The 13804-nt window shown below is 39.0% G+C and overlaps 1 protein-coding gene across 1 annotated transcript in view; it reads right to left on the reverse strand.

Annotated features, from left to right (window-relative positions):
* Positions 1 to 1892: 1892 nt before the first annotated feature.
* The window catches only part of LOC150018631 (phosphatidylinositol 3,4,5-trisphosphate 3-phosphatase TPTE2-like), a 45182-nt gene continuing 33270 nt past the window's right edge, over positions 1893 to 13804 (reverse strand). Inside the window, exon 4 of the mRNA XM_090267314.1 lies at positions 1893 to 2015. Coding sequence (XP_090123440.1) covers positions 1893 to 2015 — 123 coding nt within the window. The remainder of the gene's footprint in view (positions 2016 to 13804) is intronic.

The raw sequence follows: 13804 nt of genomic DNA on the forward strand, positions 1-13804 counted from the left end.
GGTCAGTGTAAGTCATATTTTTGGTAAATACTATATGCAATAATAGAAATATACATATAGCTAAAATAGGCACCATATACATTGCATAGCCATATGAAATACAAATCTTAGTATACTTATACATAACCTACTTAGTATATAAACTGTATATTTATACAGATACTATATATCTACAATGTCTACCTTGTATGTAGCACCAATGAGAAAGTATGTGTAAAATCATTTTGCACACCTTAAAACACTATATCTATCTTACCATGGTGCATATTATACATATACATAACATATCTGCCAAAAGACCAAAAATATATAGAAAGATATATCTAGTAGGATTTTTTAAACTTTTATAATAATAAAGTGATCAACTTCCTTCTTCACAATTGCTAATTTTTCAAGGGTCAAAATCTCCAGTGAACCCAATCTATGTGGCATTCTGATTAAAACCAAATAAAAAGTTTAAAAAAATGTAAACCAGTTCATGCTGAAACCAATCCATTATATATTTTTAAATATCTAAGCAAAAACTGCCTCCTCAGATTACTAAAATGCATAAGTCATTCACTGCATGTTGTAAACTTCCCTGATTGTCATAAAATGCTGAGTTTACAAAGGACTTTCTGGAGGGGACTTCATTTCACTTACACCCGAGTTCTGCTGCCTGGATTCTGGATCCACTGTGGACACAACCTGGCTTTTTGATGGGTCAAGATTTCATGGCTCTGTAGGGTTTTGGTGTTCCAGACTTTAATCCCACAGAACTCAATCAGAAGCCATTGCAACCCTGCATTATGAAGGGTTTGGTAGCAGAACAACCCAGCTGTGGAAGGCTGTGACCAGACTGGCACACATGGGCTAGCATGCAGTCACTTTTCTACACCTTGAATTGTTACAGAAAGAGAAATGATCTTAATTCTCATGAGCTGCTGGATGGCAAGTGTCTGTGATGGTCAGCAGCACTTCCCTGGTTTATCATCAACTGAATGTCGCAATACCAACATTGTCTATTTCAACTCTATTTTTACTCTCCTCTGGGTATCCAACTGCCTGAATTTTCAGCACTCCAACACATGGAAAACTCCACATCTGTGCACGCAACTAACAATTAGTGAGCATTTGCTTTACAGGAGAATGGTGTTAGATACTGCGAATACAAAGATTAATACCATATGGAGACTGTCTTAGAAGAACTTGTAGAATGGGAGTTAATACAGAGTTAATTACAATATAAATGTGACATGTATATTACTAATGTTGTAAACAAAAACAGTGGAAGTGTTAAGAGTATCAAATTCACCTGGAAGACCTTCCCAGTGGCCTAGAAGAATGGGTAGGATTTTAATGAGCGAAGAAGGAGGAGGTTACTGTAGGCAGCATCAGCGGCTCCAGCAGGCCTGTGAGGCTGGACTGCAGCAGGCAAGAAGAAATTGGAAAAGATAATCTGGAGTCGGATACAGGAAACAGAAAGAGTCCAGCGCTTTGTGTGTGTGTGTGTGTGTGTGTGTGTGTGCACAGTGAGGAGATAAGATGGCCTTTTTGTGAGGGAAGGTGACAGAAACTGAACTTCAGTTTCCCTGATGCTGGTTGAGCTGGAGAGCAAGCTGTCCTCATCCCAGACTGACACCAATATGCAGGCAGGTCTGCACACTTGGGTCAGTAGCTCTAAGTAAAGGATGCTATAGAAAGAGGCTGCTCCAACCCTGCTATCTCCTATAAGCTGTGGAGTCCTGGAAGGGCTTGCACAGTAATCACTCTGATGTGAATTAATGCCGGTTGGAGGGCATTACGATGATAGGGAAGAAAATACCTTAAAAGTAAATTTCAAGAGCAAGCCACATGGTCGTTGTGAAAGTTGTAAGGGGGGAAGAAACCAGCGCCACGGGCTTCAGTTCCAATCAGTCTGTTATTACTGCAAGGGGTCCGCGGGCCACTGCAGTCGTGTCGTCCCCACGCGGGGGCACTGAGTCAGCAGGCAGACGCAGCTCAGAGGTCAGGGAGGACACATTTGCTTCCGCAGCCTGTCACAGGGAGTCAGAGAATTAAGGAAGGCTAGTGATGAAAGCACTCAGCGCCCTCCCGTCTCCCGGTTCTGACAGACAGAGGACCACAGCCGCGGTGAGAACAGCTGCAGGCTGAAAGACAGGCAGCGCAGCTGAAGGCGCTAGGCTCTGTCACTGTATTTTCCAAACAAAAAAGCCAGGGCGTGTACTCTGACAAAGGATGTATTCCAACTTGTGGTTAACTCTCACGAAAAGACAAAGGGAGAAAATATCTGCAGCGTGAACTGTCTCTGGAAAATCCACATGGAAACGAACGCAGTGTGAGGACACGTTATTTGGGGACAGGCACTCGGTGGCAGCAGTTTGAGAGGAAGCTCTTCCAAGTCATAGTCCTGTGTTTGAAAGGGTAGAAGTGCCAACTCCAGCAGGACAAAGAGAGTGACATTGCCTAAAGCCTGCAGTTAATAAATATTTATTACTGAATAAATAAACCATTAGCAACAGACTGGTAAGGAAACTCAGCAGGAGGAGGGAGGGGCAGATAACAGACCTGTCCTTGGACTCTAGAAAGAATTGCAGGCATGTTCCCAGACTTCTTACTCAAAACGTGGGTCCTAAGCAACAGCAATGGCCTTATTTGAGAACTTGTCAGAAATCCTGAATCTTGGCCCCACCCCAGACCTACTGCGTTATAATCTACCTGCTAACCCACTCCCCAGGTGATCATATGCACATTAAAATTTGAGAAGAACTCTAAGAGCCTGCCCAGTTGTAGTCAACAGAAAGGACAGATGGAGGGCCAAGGGTTATTTGAAGCCAACCAATCACTGTCTACCAGCTGTGAGGACAGTTGGTCCAAAATCACGGGATTCGTGAAAGACAAACACACAGAACAGGGACAGAGAGAAACAATCACAGGTTGAAGGAGATGCTCAACGTCATGTATTATGTGAGAGGCAAATCAGGTGCAGGAACAGAATAAATGAGAACTGGCTAATGTAGGGGCATATACAAATCTAAAAATAATTAGAGTTTAAAATTGCCCCTGGTGCCAAAATGGAAATGCCCCCTCCCTTTTCACTGTTAGCAGTAAATTTCAAATGCTCCCTCTGTCTATTTGAGATGTGTGCAAAACTTTTTAAAAGCTAAATAAGCCTCTGACCAGTTTTGCCTCCAAGAATGTCTTTCCTGGGAACCTGCTGGCATCTCTGAAATGTGAGCACTGGGAAGTCTGGTGCCCTGGTCTCCCTGTCCCTGTGGGAGTTTAACTCCGGCACCTGGTCCAAGTTGGAACTAGCTGCTTGTCATGAATTTAAGGTTTTATTTTTCCATTGGAGACAGAAAATGAACATGTATGTAATGGATGGTCTATGACTGGCTATGTCAAGGGTGAGGTTTCTTTCTGTCTGCAATCTCTTTAGTGCATTGTCTGTGATCTTCATTACAGTCTAGCTTAATTTTTAATCACCAATAGAACACTTTCATTCTTTATTTTTTGTAGAGGAGTCTTTTGGGTTGTCAGATTTTATTTTCGAATTATTTCCCCAACACCCATCCCAGGTGAGCATGAGGATCTGGGTGTCTTTGCCACCAACTCTATATAGGTCAAATGACTCCCACCACGGTTGTAGGAAAAAGTAGCACAGTCAAAGGTGGACTGTCATTAGACCTGTATTTGACAGTTCATGATGTACAGTAGTAGTGTTCATTACATATCTTAAAATAGAATTAAAACTAGTTGATGGTGGAGAAGCAGGAATTGTTTTTTAGGCAGAAGGACAAAATTCTGAGAGCATAAACCTCGAAGAACCCTTTCTCTTAAGCTAGGAAAGAAAAGTGGCCCATCTGGTTCTAAGTCACAAATGATGACAAAGGGAGAGGTCTATTTGAGCAGCCTACACTCCCCACTGCAGAGACCCTGCCCCTGAGGACCTGACTGGAGGGCCTGGGGGGTCACTGATTTTGCACAGGGGGATTAGAGCCCAGAGCTGTGAGATAGGCTACACTGCCGATACGTCCCCTCTAGAAGATTCCCACAAGTGTCACTTTGGTCCATTGATTTATTTATTCATATTTCCAAATATTGATTAAACATCCTGGGGGACAAGTTTCAGTGCTAGGTACTGGATGTATAAGCTGATTAAAGCTCAGGTCTTGCTCTCAAGGATCTCACTGTCTATAGAGGAAGAAAGACCCATGAATATTATAGCTGAAGGTGATATATGCCATGACTGGAATCCTCACAAGTGACGAAAATTCAGAGGACAACTGACAGCCCCGTGCAGGGGCAGAGAAGTCTTCCAGAAGATAAGATAGTAAGCTCTGTCCTGAAGCTGGAAGTCCAGCCTCTGTAGTCTTGGCTCTCTCACTGCTTCCCTGTGTCCTAGCCATTTCCTACAGCCTAGATCCCCCAGGTCTTTACTCATGTAAACTCCACCTGGAAGCCTTCAGAGGCTCTGCAAGGCTGAGATACATCCAATACATCCAGCTCCTTTGTGCTCCTGCAGGGCCCTGTGGTCTTAGTCTTCATTTTCAGCGCTCCTTTACTTGTCTGCCAGCCCCACAACGCACATTGTGAACCCCTTTAGGGTAATAACTTTGTCATAGTCACCTCTGTATCTCCAGCTCCTAGCCTGGACCCTGGCGTACAGATAGTACTTAACAAATGCCTGTGAAATTACTGCATGTTAGGTGACAAGCAGTTACTGTGGTATGTAAGAGATGGGTGGAGTTATTGATATTCTCAGTAGAGCAGCATGAACATGTGAAGGCAAAAACCATATGAAGTATTTTGTATGTAAGAAATGACAAGTATTTTAGAGTTACTGGGCCATACATTGTAAGGGAATGAGTTGCAGGAGATAAAATTGGGACATTAAGCAGGGCCCCTCATGGTAAATGAACTTAAGTGTCTTCCTCCACTGATCTCTGTTTTGCTGTGGCAAGGACCTGAGGATTGGCCATTGAAGCCAATAGCTACCTAATGTAAACATGGTACATAAAGACAGTTCTCCCTGCCATGCAGCCCAAGAAATGCAATATTTATAGCAGTAAAATTTCAAAACAAATACAGTAGTTTTAACTGCAGTTCATTGTGAACCTTTCTACAGAAAGAGAATTATCCACCTCAGAGGGGATCCTCATGAAAACTAGGTCCAGGAATTGGGCACATGTAACCACAGATGTCTAATACATGCCACGTTGCAGAATGTCAGACAAGAACCTGCTTGGCCACTAACTCTTTTCAACATAAGCTTATTTACAGGTGAGGTCCATGATGGTGGAGGATCACAAGCCGGCTGTGGCTTAGTGTCTATGTATCCCGTTTGACCCAGTGTTGAGGTTTGGTATAGTATAATCCCTCCTAGGACAAGTACTGACCTCAGAGGTGGTGTCGGGGGGAACCATGGAAATCTGGCAGCTTGACACACTGAGATGGGGTCTGGATGATGGGTTAGAGGTCTGAGTTCTCTTCCTTGCTTTGTCTCAGATGAGTTCTGTGTTCACTAGCAAGTCAAATTAACTGTTTTTGAGAATGCAATGAGCTCTTGGCTGCAGAAATCTAAAATAGTAAACCATCATAGCATTTTATTATAAAATGCAGTGTTAAAACTGATCAAGCAGTCATACGAGCCCAGACAAATGCCAAGGACAGTGGGAGATACAGGGAAGTAAAACTTTCTATTTCTGTCCTCAAGGTTCTTTGTACTTAGACACTAAAGACTAAATCAATGCACATAAAATAGAGAACAAGCATGACTTTTAATGCAATCTGAATTCAGATAAGAAAAAATCATTGGGAGATGAAATTGCTGATGAAGGCTGAAAACTAAATGGCACAAAATGAACGTACCCTTTCTTTTTTCCTCTCTTATCATTCCTATATCTATTTTCAGGAACAACAACAAAAGCCTCTCTATACTTATTCATAAAAACTCAGCAAGCTACGACTAGAAGGGAACTACCTTAATTTGACAAAAATAATTTATGAAAAACCTATAGCCAATAATATATTTATTGGTTAAATTCAAGGTTGTCCGCTCTCACATTTTAATACTCTACTGGGCATTCTAACAATGCAGTGAAGCTGAAAAGCTAATGAAAGTCATTAAGTTTGAAGAAAAGAAGTGCAATTGTCTTATTGTAGCAAACATAATTGTCTCTACAGAAAGTACTAAGGAAACTGCAAAGCAACTAATAAAACTAATAAGTGAATTCATCAAAGTTGCAGGGTATAAGGTCAATATGCAAAAATGAATTGTAGTTTTATATACTAGAAGCAAAAGTTTGGGAAAGAAAATATAGTAGCTTCAAAAGAGGAGCATAAAATATTTAGGTATAAATTTAAGAAACTATGTTGACTATCTATAAACAGAAAGGTACTAAACATTGCTAATAGAAATTAAGAAGACCTAAAAGACATAAATAGAAGCAAGACATACAATGTTCAAGAATTGGGAGACTCATAGTCAATTCTCTCAAAATTCTAGAATAGGCTAAACTAATCTAGAGTTGAAAAAAATTCAGAACACTCTGGAGGGGTAGGAGTCTTTGCTTGACTAGGAAAAGACAGGAAATTTTCTGAATTTATGTAAATATTTAATGTTGTTAATAGAAGTGTGAGTCATATAGCTATCTGCATTTGTCAAAACTCATTATATTTTATATTTCAGAATTTTGCGTTCATTAAATGTTAATTTTATCTACGTAAATAATGTAAATCATATTAAATGTTAGTAGGTTTGCTTTTCACTGTGGTATGAGATAGCAATTCTGAAACTACTTTTTGTGTATTCTAAGCTTAAGAAAATGAATATGAATATTCTTGTGTGTCTAAGTGTGTGTATTTAAATATACATATGTTCCTTGGATCTGTCCATTGAGATGGTCCAAAAGCCATGACACATCAGCAGCAATGAGCACATCTTGAGCCAAGATCCTGATGTCTAAATATCATTTTAAAAAATCCTCACCTGAAGATATATTTACTGTTTTGAGAAGGATGGCGGGGAGGGAGGAAGGAAGGGAGGGAGGGATATAGATAGAGAAAGAGAGGGAGAGAAAGAGAGAGGGGGGAGAGGGAGAGAGAGAGAAAGATCAACATGAAAGAAAAACATCAATTGGTTGTTTCCCATACGCATCCCAACTGGGGATTGAACCCATAACCTAGGTATGTGCCCTGACTGGGAATCGAACCCACAACCCTTTGGCACATAGGACAATGCTCCAACCAACTGAGCTATCCAGCCAGGGCATTATCATTTTCTAGTAAAAGGAACCCAGGCTCTTCAGAGAAATGGATGACTCCGGGACTGAGGCAGGGATTTATGAGTTGATCCTGGAACAACTTATTTTCCACAAAAATAAGGAATTATTCAAAGAATGATGAGAACATTATAAAGGGACACCAGAGACAAGGTAAAGCAGCTCCACTGATCAGATCTGGCATAATTTAGGCATCAAAAAATATATATTTTTTAACCTATTGAATAAAATAAAATTGAGTTCATCCCAATATAAAACATGAGTAAATAAATGTGAGAAAAGGGAACACTTTAAGCAGAATCACAACACAGATAAATTGATAGAAAACTAAAAGTAGAAGATCAGTGTTTGATGGGCATTAAGATATTTATGTAGTCTCAGTTTTTTTTCTTGCAAAAGATCTATTAGTTCCAAAGGAAAATGGGACATTTTTCCTGGAGAAACCTGGTAGGAATTACCTACATCAAGTGATAGTGTTAATTTAATATCACCAGTATTAGGACAAACTGCCATTTTGTGCCCCCTATGAGGGACATACCTCACTTTTTTAATATCCTGACAAAAGTTCATAACTTGAATCATAAGGAAATGTTAAGATAAACCCACATTAAGAGATATTCTACCAAACAATTGTTCTGCTGTCTTGAAAACTCTCAAGGTCAAAAACGATGAAAAAGGGCTGAGAAATAGTTGTATAAAGGAGAATACTAAAAAAATGTGACAAATAAATGAAATGTGTGATTCTGGATTGGATACTGGACTAGAGTAAATGCTTATAGGGTATTATTGGGGCAGTTGAAAAAATTAAAAAATAGATTGTGTTTAAACCTTTGCCTTTTGTGACAGCATGGATGGACCTGGAGAACATTATGCTAAGTGAAATAAGCCAGTCAAAGAAAGACAAGTATCATGCGATTTTACTCATATGTGAAAACTAATGAACGAACTGAACTAACAAGCAAAATAGAGACAGATACATAAATAGAGAGCAGTCTGATTGCTCTGGGTACAGGGGGAGGGAGGCGAGGTGGGGAGGGATGGAGCAAAAAGGAAAATGAACTCATGGACTTGGACAGCAGTGTGGTGATTGTGGTGGGGATGGGTGGAGGTGAAAGACGGTATAAAGGGGATAAATGGTAATGGGAAAATACAGTAAAAATAAACTATTAAGAAATAAATTGCAAATTAGAAAACATTATGGCATTATTAAATTTCTCAATTTTGGAGAACTATTGTGATTATGTAAGAGAATGTCTTTGTTCTTGGGAAATGCCGACTGATCTTGTCTTGGAAAACAGGCGCATTTAGGGATAAATGAGAAAAATGTCTTCAACTTATTCTCAAATTGTTCATAAAAGAAAAATTTGTGTATATTTATTGATAAAGTAAATGTGCAAAACATAAACAAATGGTAAATCTGGGCAAAATGTATACAGGATTTCCTTGTACTATTCTTGCAATTTTTCTACAAGTTTGTAATTATATTTTAAAAGCTTACAAAAAATGTGACAGGACAACTAAAACAGAAGTCAGGATAATAGTTATATCTTGAGAGAAAGGGAAGATGAGGAAATGCTAAGGAAAGGACAAAAGGGACATATGGAAAGTTGTCAGGTTTTTGGAATTTTCTGAGTATTAGATACATGACTATTTTATGATTATTATTATTACTACTACTATTATTATTGAAACTCTCAATATACATTTTAAAAATGAGACACTGAGAGGATAAATAACTATCCAAAATGATCTTTGGATTCTCATCAAGTCCAATTTTCTCCCAGGTGACAATGTTGGAAATCATGGTGAGGTTAATATGTGCTTAGCCAGAGAACTTTCACATCCTGACCTCAACCAGCGAGCCCTCTCTACATAGTTCCTGATGGGAAATATATGCACAGAAAAATGCCCTGTTGACTGACAAAACTGTACTGCTAACTACGTCCTTGCATTTTCTGGTGAGTGATCTGGACCACTAAGAGAGCTCTTTTCTCAGCTAAAGATGGCCAAGTCCTAGAATCACAGCAAGCTGACGGGCCTTCTCCACCCTATTATCCTGAACTGTACCCAAGTCTTGGATTGCATGTGATCTTAATGGTGACAAAAGTTTTCACCAGGTGGCCCATCCAGCAAGCAGAAGAAAAAGTTTCCCTATGTATATGCTAGGTCACATCCTAATAAGGACCCATGTCTTAGTAAAAGCTGCCCAATTAGGATCCTAGCCATCAACCAAATGAAAATGATATTTATCCTTGAGAACCCAGTGGAAAGTGAATTGTAAGCTTGTTCTGGCCAACAGACATCATTGTTCTTATTGAAAGCTGTCCTCAGACCCAATGAGAACACAGAGGCAGGCACATAATTGAGACCCATCAGTCTTGTGAATATGGACAACTTGACAAATATGAGCAGTGGTATCTTATGTACAAGTCCAATCAAAACATTTCTTTGTCTGTTTTCTTATTATGTGACTATAAAAAGATATCAACAGTACATTTAAGTTTTCCTGTAGAGAAGAAATATGCAGATCATAATGAAAGTAAGAATATGTCTATAACCATATGTTTGTTCTCAAAAAAATAAATTAAAATAAAATGTACCAGTCTAAGAAATGTTCAGTTTTGAAGTTCTTGGCACCATGTGGTGGTGGTGGGTTGAAACTTCTGTGGTAGGTTCTTTTGGTGTTTCTTCCCATCATATTATATGTTTACATTTTCTATACTACCACCTCCTCCCTGCTCCCACTTCCTCCTTACCCTTTGTATTAAGGTGCAACCTGAAAACTGAAAACACATTCCAAACAATGTCAAATTCTGTGTACTTAGAGACAGAGGAAATGGTTGCTTAGCAACATAGCCCTGGTAAAAATTTTGAGCATTCTTTTCCTTTTATTTTCCATTTCAGGGTAATGATGGTCAGGAAGCTGTTTGCAAAGAGATCCAAGACCAGGAGAACTCTGTTTAAAACCAGGGGAAGGGAGGGGGAAGGAGAGGGAGGAGGAAAAGGGGGAGAGGAAGGGGGAAAGGTTAAAGTTTTTCTGGTTCCCTTGATGTTTCCAAACCTTTAAGATGGAATTCTGACCAAGTAGCTGAGACCAAAAGGCACTAAGGGAAGCCCACCTGCACTTTGTTAGCCTTTGAAAACTATTTTGTGTTGAAGGCTTTAAGCATAGCCTGGGAGTGGCAGCAATTGAAAGTTTATTTTGTCTGTTATTAGGCTTCCTTAAAACATCTGTATGGCCCCTATAGGATAACTACTGCTATATTTCAGTAGGTTTCCCATCAGGGACATTTTCCCAGATTTTTAAATATTCATAAAAATATGATTGTTCTGGGCACTAAATTTATTCTGAGCGATTTGCTTCCATTTAGTCTTGTTTCTATGAATTTACTCTTGTATAACTCTATATATCAGAACATGTCTGTATGACAAGTAGAATTCTCACAGTAGAATTCATAAATTTAAAATCTTAATTTTATTTAATTTTGAATTTTTAAAATATTCTCAGTATTTATAAACTAATTCTTGCTTCCAGAAAACTTATACTAATATACCAGAAAATATGTTCTGATTTGATGGAAAATGGTATGTTGATGGTTTTATTTAGCTATTATTTGGTTACAAATAAGGTTAAATATATATTTTTGTTTATGTCCATTTCTTTCTTCTTGAAGTTTCTGTCATGTTATTGCCCATTTCCTATTCAAGTGCTGTCTTTTTCATTGATTTATGACAGTTCTATAGACACACCCCCAAATAATATTTACGCACATATATATATGTATCCTTTATACAATGACTACTGAATAAGGGTAGGAGAAAGGAGGAACTAATGTCGTCGTCGTCGGCGGCGGCAGCCGTCCGTCTCGAGAGACGATGGTGTAGCTTCTTAAGAGTCTATCTGCACCGCCGAGAATGGCTGTGCAGTCCGACTCGGGAGTGACACGGTATCTGTCTCCTCCCGTGTTGAATCGACATCTTGCGATGACGCTGGAGTGTCCTCTCCAGTGAAGCTGAAGCTACAGAGCCTGGGCAGGGTGATATGGAGGGTCTGCTGTTGCCCATGCAGGAACTAATGTAAAGGATACATATTTATGGTACTATTTGTTGAACCTATTTCTCCTAATTTGTTACTTGTCTTAATGAGATTTTTAAGAAATATTTTTACTTCACGGGATTTTATTTTATTTTATGGGTTTTATTTTATTTAAGAGCCACTGTTTTATGTGTTTCTGTGGCAGTCAAAGAGCACAGTAATGAAGAACAGAGGCTGTGGTATCTGATTCCCTGGGCTTGAATCTTGGCTCTGACATCTCTGTGCTGTGTGATCTTTAACATCTCTCTGCCTCACTTTTCTCCTCTATAAAATGGGCCTCTTAACCTCACCCAGCTAGTGGTGGGTGGTGAATTTTCATCAAATTAATGCCTATAAACAGCATGCAGAATGATGCTTGGGACTTATGAAGGATGCAAAAAGTTAAAGGAGCCGGTATTGTGTAATGATAATAAATACATGAATCTATTCTTTTGTGATGTCTACCAGAGCTTTTATGCTCAGAAAGTCTACAGCCATAGAAAAACTATAAAATGTTCATTTATATCTTGTTTTATTTTCTTCATGATTTTATATATATTTACTTTTGTTTTAATGTTTAACTCTTTAATGCCCTAGAATTTATCTTGAGACATGGTAAGAAGTTAGCTTGATCCACCCCTTGCCCCCCACCAAATGTTCAATGTTCCCTTTTGTCAATTAATGCATCTCTCCTCATTGGTTTGTATGACTCATTTATCATTTACTAAGTTCTTATATATGCTTGGATCTATTTTTAGATTTTCTGTTTTATTCTGATGTTCTGTTCTTTCTATCTTAGTGCCATACAGAAAAAATTCAGTATAAGCGTAATATTTACTAGATCAATTCTGATCTCATGGTTTTCAGAATTCTTATAGCTATTTTTATCTGTGAAGTAGTCAGGTGATTATCGAAGCAATTTTAATGTGTTAAAAAATGTCACTGGGATTTTGAGTAGGATTACACTGATCCATAAATTAATTTAGGGGGAACTTACTTTTGAACTATTTAGTTTCTTCATTTACAGAGTCTTTTATATCTCTCAATAGATTTTTTTAAAGCATTTTTGGAAAGCTTTTCACACATTTCTTAATATTCCTAGCAGTTGACTTTTTTTTTTTCTGATTGCAAAAATAACCGTCTCCTTGGTATAACTAGATATAGGAGAAAACCAGTTATAGTTATAGTTCTCCACTCAAACTGAATTTTTTCACTGACAGTGAATGACTTCGCATGTTCTTTTTGTTAATTGTTTGGATTCTGAATAAGGGACTACTTGCCAAACATCCTTTAAACTTCATATGGGGATACTCTGCATCTAAAAAGTTATTCTTCCTAATTAATTTAACAAATTTTTACTGTGTCCCAGCTACATTTAAGCTTACTTGCAGAGGTAGAAATGGCTTCTGCTATACAGATGACACCACAGAATTTATTTAATGACAACCACGGAAAGTATTGGGGATAATGGCTGAGGTATATGATGGGGGTCTGATTTTGGGCCTGACCGGTGGAGCCACAGCAGGTAATTTCTAGAAACTGACATTTCAGCTGAGCTCTGAGAGATGAGCAGGAATAACTAGCAACCTTTGGATGCCGCTGATGGAGGAGTGGGCCAGGATGCAGAACATTCAAGGAATTAGGCGAAGCCTCTGTGGTTGGTGGTAATGCAGAAATGGGCAGAGAGGGAGTGACATTAGCTAAGTCACTGGGGGTGGGACTATAGTAATGTATTTAGCCTTAGGAGGAAAACTAAACTCACTTTGAAAAAATTAAAAACAGAAAATCTATCAAAGTATCTACTCCCATGGTTATAGAGGCATAGTCATTGAGAAAATATTCCTGTGACAGTTGTTAGCCTGGAGGGAGGAAAATCCAGCTTCTCTTCCAGGTTTCTGGACAGAGTAGGTCGCCCTAGTCAAGCACGAAGCAGGCCAGTGTCTGCTGTGCAATGGAAACGTATAGAAGGCATTACTGACTTACAGTTCTGTTTGCTTTTCTCTTGTCAGTAGTGTCACTGTCGTAAGCAAAGCTCAGCCTGTTCTGTGGAACAAATGCACAGTCCCTTCTGTGAATTTGAAGACTGATATACTTACTACACCAAAGAGGCTTATGGAATGTCAAACCACCAACAGAACCTGAAAGACATCCCATACTCTAATTGAGGAAAGAAGAGTAGTTAGAGTAAGGTTTCTTAATTTTGGCACTTCTGAAATTTTGGGCTCTTTGTTATGGGCACTGTCCTGTGCCTTGGAGGGTGTTTTGCAGCAGCACCTCTGGCCCCCATGCACTTGGTACCGACAGCACCCTCCTCCAGTTTTGACAACGAAAAAACTCTTATGAAGAATGAAATTGCCCAGGTTAAGGAACACCAAGTTACAGAAATTATAAAAATCCTTGTTCTTCCCAGTTAAAACTATTATACCCAGCTTTGTTTTGCCATGAATTCATTCATGGACTGTGACAT

This window comes from Furipterus horrens, unplaced genomic scaffold, assembly GCF_987537825.1.
Source record: "Furipterus horrens unplaced genomic scaffold, mFurHor1.1.pri manual_scaffold_2, whole genome shotgun sequence".
Classification (NCBI taxonomy): Eukaryota; Metazoa; Chordata; class Mammalia; order Chiroptera; family Furipteridae; genus Furipterus; species Furipterus horrens.